Raw genomic sequence first — 6,097 nt, forward strand, 5'->3', positions numbered from 1 at the left:
GGGAGGGGAGTGGGGGACTAAAGGGGAAAAGGGCACATCTCTACTCTTGTTCGTCTTCTTTGTTCAAGTCTGTGTAGGTCTGCTGTATTTTAACATGTATCCGCTTGTAACATGTAGGCTAAGCCTGTTGACCAATCCCAGTTTGTTTTGACAAATAAATATTGTTTAAGCAAAAGGGTACATTGACTAACTCGAGAAAATTTATTATTTTTAGGGTAGAGGGGTCCCCTGGTTCCCCCCTCGGATCTGATTTTGTGTAGATAATATCCAAGAAACTGTAAATGATATGTATTAACAGCCCCAGTCTCTGCAGATGTGATAGGTCAGAAGATGCCTAAGTACTGTTTGAACATTTAGAATATGTAAAAAAACAAAAAACATGCATTCACAATAATTAAGTTTATGTAAATGGTGATTTGTTGACAGGCCCAATCTGTGCAGGTGTGGTGTGGCAGACGATGCCCATGTAGTGTATGAATGATTAGAATAATTTAGAGAATATGAATACAGTAAATGATGATTTGTTGACAGGCCCAGTCTGTGCAGGTGTGGTCGGTCAGAAGATGCCCAGGTACTGTCTGTTCGGTGACACTGTGAACACAGCCTCGAGGATGGAATCCAACAGTGAACGTACGTACACCATCTGTTGTTGGTATAGGCAGCGATCGTATCTGTGCACCATCTATTGTTCATGTAGGCAGCGATCGTATTTGTGCACCATCGCACCTACAGTTCGAGGTGGGAATAGGAAAAATGCGAAAAACATAGCTCCTGTGACAAAATGATAACTCTTTCATTCCTTCATTTCAGATTATTTTCATGCTTATATCCAATTAAGGTTCAAGCATGCTGCCCTGGGCACACACACCTCAGCTGTCTGGGCTGTATGGATAGGATAATGGGTTAGTGGTTAGTGAGTGAGAAGTCGATGTAGTGGTCTTACACCTACCCACTGAGTCGTTAAATCTCGCTCTGGTATAGTTCTACGATTAAACTTACATATTAAATATATTTTCTTGTTTAGAATATCAGTGCCTGTATATTCAATGTGTCTCTGGTCGTCTTAATATTTGTAAGAAGCCCAAACTAGATTTTGTCTTCAAATAATTTATTTAAAATATATTTTAGGAAATAAAATGAAATTTAACCTAGTACAAATATTAGAACGATCAGAAACACGTTGAATATACAGCCACTAGTATTTTATGTAATTACAATCGTTAAAAAGTCTCTGTTAGTCCATAACGTTTTAAAAATTGCAGCAAACTCAGGAATGCCCCTTTAAATTAATAGTCATATTTTGTTGGTTTTTATTTGCCTGTACATCTGTTTAATTGTATGCTATTTTATTCTTTAGTTTTTGGAGGGTGCCAAGTTTTGCTTTTAGTGTTTTATTTTCTTAATGGTTATCTTTACTTACGTACCGGTACATAATGTAACATTTTATGCAACTAAATAGACATATTGTATGATACAGCACAAGAACAGCCAAAGTTACTAAATACTGAAGATACTAATGTATTGTCAATACAATAATATGTACTGACAAGTATAAATATACAACTCTGATACAAAAGGTTTCATTATATATTTAATGTAATGTATTTAAGATTAACTTTTATTTGCCAACTAAGCCATTAACATTATAATACTTTATAAGATATTGTTGCATTAAGCTATTTGTATTTAAGCTTTTCATGTGAACTATTTTCTGTTTATCATCCATTAAAGGCTTTTGCCGGAGATATCGCTGGCACTATAATTTGCGATATCTCCTGCGATATTATGCGCAGGAGATATCGCTTCTTATAATCATGATTGGTCAAATTTTAATCACAAGACATTATTTTGTTACGTCACTATGTATGTTTCATTGCTAAACGTATCAATAGTGACGTCACGCCACTGTCGTTCTGCTAGTTAACGAGTCTACCCCTGTCAAATATAGTGACATTCAACCCACATTACTGACATTGTTTACAATTGTCGCAAATGAAAAGAATGATAATGGATGATAAAAAGAATACCCACCTCGTGTCTTGTAATATCATAATTTATCAGCACTCGTTGATAAAAGACTCGTGCTGATAAATTATGATATCACAAGACACTTTTGGAGTATCCTCAATGTATTTGTTGCAGCATACAAAATACACGTCAGTGATTCGGCCTATCGGCAACTTGTAGCGTGCGGAGGACATGTTTGTACGTTACGAGGAGTGATTCCAATAAAGGTAATATCTTATGTATTTGGTCATAGTCACTGATAACATAATATAATAAAATGTATTACATATGCATGTATTTTATTGTATTTTATAATTCCAGTCATTCCCCTACGCGGTGGTTCTAGTAATTGTTGTGGTGTGAAAAACAAAATAAAAGATTATAGTTTTTACAAATAACAGAATATATATTTTTTAACTTAAAAAAATGCACTAAAAACTAAATTCTTTAGACGTGACAGGATTGAAACCATTTTAATACTAGTATACCCCACCCTCCATCCTATTAACGTGGGATCATTATGGGAAATTCGTTAAAAAAAAAAAAAAGGGCCCAGTTTCACAAAACATCATAAGTCTAGTTTTGCACGTTAACGTAAATATCTGACTAAACCACAATTCCTTTTACTATTATAGTACAATAAATGTAGTTAGAAGAACACACATTTCATTTTCTTTTCTCTTTAAAATGCTTCATCTCCCGTAATAATGCAATTTTCTGCATGAAACAGACGCCAAACACGTGTAAACGCACGATCAGTATAACTGCTAGTAGCAGACGTAAACTTACGATGTTTAGTGAAATAGACCCCAGGTCATAATGAATTTTGTTTCATGGTTTGTCTGACGGCAACGTATTGAAGAATAGATTGATTTACCGATAGTTTAATTAAGTAGATCACAATACATGAGCCTTGATTCCTCATCTGGAAAACCTATTGTTACAGATTGGTCTTATAATATAAGAAATATAACTATTAGAACATCAATTTATAGAATTCAAAGCAAAATAACCTTTTATAAAATAATTGCATATCAAGGTATAAACTTTAAAACGTGGAAAGCAACATTAACTAAATAAACCCTTCAAATTATAACATGCCAAACCTGATTTTTAAACAAATATTTTAAAGTATTGAAACATGGTTATTTTCTGTTGCTTGGTGACATAAAAAAGTGGTAATATTCTGAAATTAAGAGATTTTGAAATACTAAAACATTTTTTTGTTTATTGTTTGAAGGGAAAGGGTGACATGAAGACGTGGTGGGTTACAGGCAGAACTGAAACGCGATCTCGACAAACCAGCAACCTGTCTTCTGCCACGCAAGAAAAAACACAACAAAATAGCGTTATTCTGAATAGGGATGCATATTCAAGTAAGATCAGTTTAGTTCCTAAAACTGTTTTTAATTTTCTTATAAACTTAAACTTGTGTATAAAATACCACCCACAGACTGCACGGGCAATCCACATACTTGTGTACAATGGAGACATGTCTGAGAGGATATATCGCGTACCAAATAGTTTGATCCAGTAAACAATGTTTGGGCTAAGATTCGAACCCATAGCCTTAAGCTTGAAATAATTCTGCAGAGAACCCAGTTTAAATACTATATATCCAGTAGGACAATTACTTGTCTCGGGTGCGACCCCAGTACCTATCATGCTTCAATGCGATTGCATAACCACTAGGCGACCTTATTTTGCGAAACTGGTAGATATTAGAATATTCTTCCAGAGCTTATGTAAATTATGTAACTTGCAAATTGTAGAAAATGATTATCACATTGTTTTAGTACGTCCAGTGATAGAGATTTCCAAGAAACGTTTTTTTTTTAAAAACAATAACAATTTATAATTGATAGCATAATGCCCAAACGTTTTATAGGCGCCTAAAGTTGTATTAATTTTAGCCATATTTTGTACATTTTGCTATGCAGAGATTTAGTTCACAGCTATAATATCGGCTTAATTGTTCTTCACAACTGTATATCTATATTTGCCTTCAGTCAACTTATTTAGTTACCGACTCACTTTAAGGCTGGTACCTGTGCCCATGACAGGCGTGCACTACAACAGCTTGCTCTGAATGTGCACGTAAACCCATATGACCTGACCTGACCTCTTTATAACCTGGGCAGGATTTAGCTCAGTCGGCTGAGTGCTCGCTTGAAGTGAATCCATGCAACTGATTGGATTTTTTTGTCGTTCTAACCAGTGCACCACAACTTGTCAAAGGCCGTGGTATGTGCTTTTCTATCTGTGGGAAAGTGCATATAAAAGATCGCTTGCTGCAATATGAAAAATGTAGCGGGTTTCCTCTCATGACTATGTGTCAGAATGACCAAATGTTTGACATCCAATAGCCGATGATTAATTAACCAATGTGCTCTAGTGGTGTCGTTAAACAAAACAAACTTTTAACTGTTTATAACCTGTATTTTTATTGTATGTTGTTATTGCTGTAAGTGCCCTGTAATAGTTTATGGACTAAACCTTATTCTACGCCTTAAGATCTAATTATAACAGCTGCTGATTCACCACTGAGCTGGTGTGACAATTAAGACTTTTTATGTTTAATATTTTCAGGCACAAACGAACTGACAAGCGTGGACTGTTAAACTGCATCACACAGAGAAGATATTAAGCGCACACAGACTGGAAGAAATTTCTCACAGGAGATGTGAATAAAACAAGAGTGCTATATTTAATATTACACGACTGCTAAGCTTCCTGCTCATGTTATGTTACATCATACATATCATGACGTCATCAACGGCAACCTGCAGACTGGCTCGTTCTAATGTCAGCATCACGCACGTTATCACAGACAGTTTGTAATGTTATGTAAATTTAACAGAAAAATGAACCTCTGTTAAAAAGATTCGAACCACAGACCCTCTGTGTGAGATTCCAGCATTCTACCAACTTAGCTAATAGGGAAATTCCCCAAAAGCGATTTGGTGAAAACTAGCGGGTGCTACATAGCATTAAATTTAAGATATCTAGATGTTGTACTTATGCGTCGAATTCTCAGCGCCAACCATGGTCTTTATATGGGCTTGCTAGTGGTCTTTATAACAGCAGCTGTCATTAAACATGATGTCATTCTAGCAATAAAACGTATCATAAATGCTGATACACATTAAAAAAAAGAACGACTTCATGGAATACTTGCAAAGCATCATGTTGCGTTGTACTGTGTACAATAATCATTGTTTTACGTCTCATTTGTATATTTCACCCGTTTACATAAACCATATTCTAGGAATCACCATCACAACTGTCACTTATACATACATCAACCAGGGGGGTGTGCAGTGTGTGTGTGTGGGGTGGGGTGGGGGGGGGGGGGGGGCGTGTCAATGGCAACATGCATACTGAATCTTAATAATGTCGGCATCATACATAGTTTTACATATTATCCGGCCACCCAACCCCCCCCCCCCCACCCTCGACCATATCGAATATTTTTCTTTTAAAAAAAAAAATTTTCCTTGGGTGCAGAACTCGATCCTCCCTAGAAACTTCAATCACCACAGTCTAGACCCCCCCCCCCCCCCCCCCCCCGCATGCCTGTCAACGTCGTATGTCAAATAAAACAGTAATAGTTATATGGGGGAAATAATACTTATTAAATACTTGTATTGCCCTGCTGTAACCAAGTTCAGAACATATGTAACATATATCATTGCTGACAGTGGCATCTAATAAAAACAGTTTTATTAATGAAATTTATACTTTAGTTTGTTTTGTGTCATGTTATGTTGTATTGTCGTGCAAAGTTTTGGAAGATCTAAACACTGTCAGTCTGATCAAGAGTAAATGCAACAAACACATTGTTTTCCTATTTCCCCACAGAAATCCGGATTATTTTAAACTAGCTAAGAATATTATTTTGAAAACTAAGAAGAAAAATAATGTGTTTACAGTGATGCAAAGTGTTGAAGACATTTAAAACAAAAATCAATACATCGAGCGCTACAATGGCCTCGTTTAAAATGTCAAAACTGGAGTTCCAGTTTCACATACGAAGTCATCTGTCAGAACGTAGGGCGGAAACCCTTACTGTTTTTAGAAGTGACCTATA

General features: G+C 35.9%; 1 protein-coding gene across 1 annotated transcript in view; it reads left to right on the top strand.

Moving 5' to 3' along the window:
- The window catches only part of LOC121374438 (atrial natriuretic peptide receptor 1-like), a 61,842-nt gene extending 56,135 nt beyond the window's left edge, over positions 1-5,707 (top strand). The window contains exons 17-20 of the mRNA XM_041501540.1: positions 532-630; positions 2,143-2,234; positions 3,248-3,383; positions 4,597-5,707. Coding sequence (XP_041357474.1) covers positions 532-630; positions 2,143-2,234; positions 3,248-3,383; positions 4,597-4,628 — 359 coding nt within the window. The 3' untranslated portion in view covers positions 4,629-5,707. The remainder of the gene's footprint in view (positions 1-531; positions 631-2,142; positions 2,235-3,247; positions 3,384-4,596) is intronic.
- The last annotated feature ends 390 nt before the right edge of the window (positions 5,708-6,097 follow it).

The sequence above is a fragment of the Gigantopelta aegis genome, chromosome 6 (genome assembly GCF_016097555.1).
Source record: "Gigantopelta aegis isolate Gae_Host chromosome 6, Gae_host_genome, whole genome shotgun sequence".
NCBI classification, from domain to species: domain Eukaryota; kingdom Metazoa; phylum Mollusca; class Gastropoda; order Neomphalida; family Peltospiridae; genus Gigantopelta; species Gigantopelta aegis.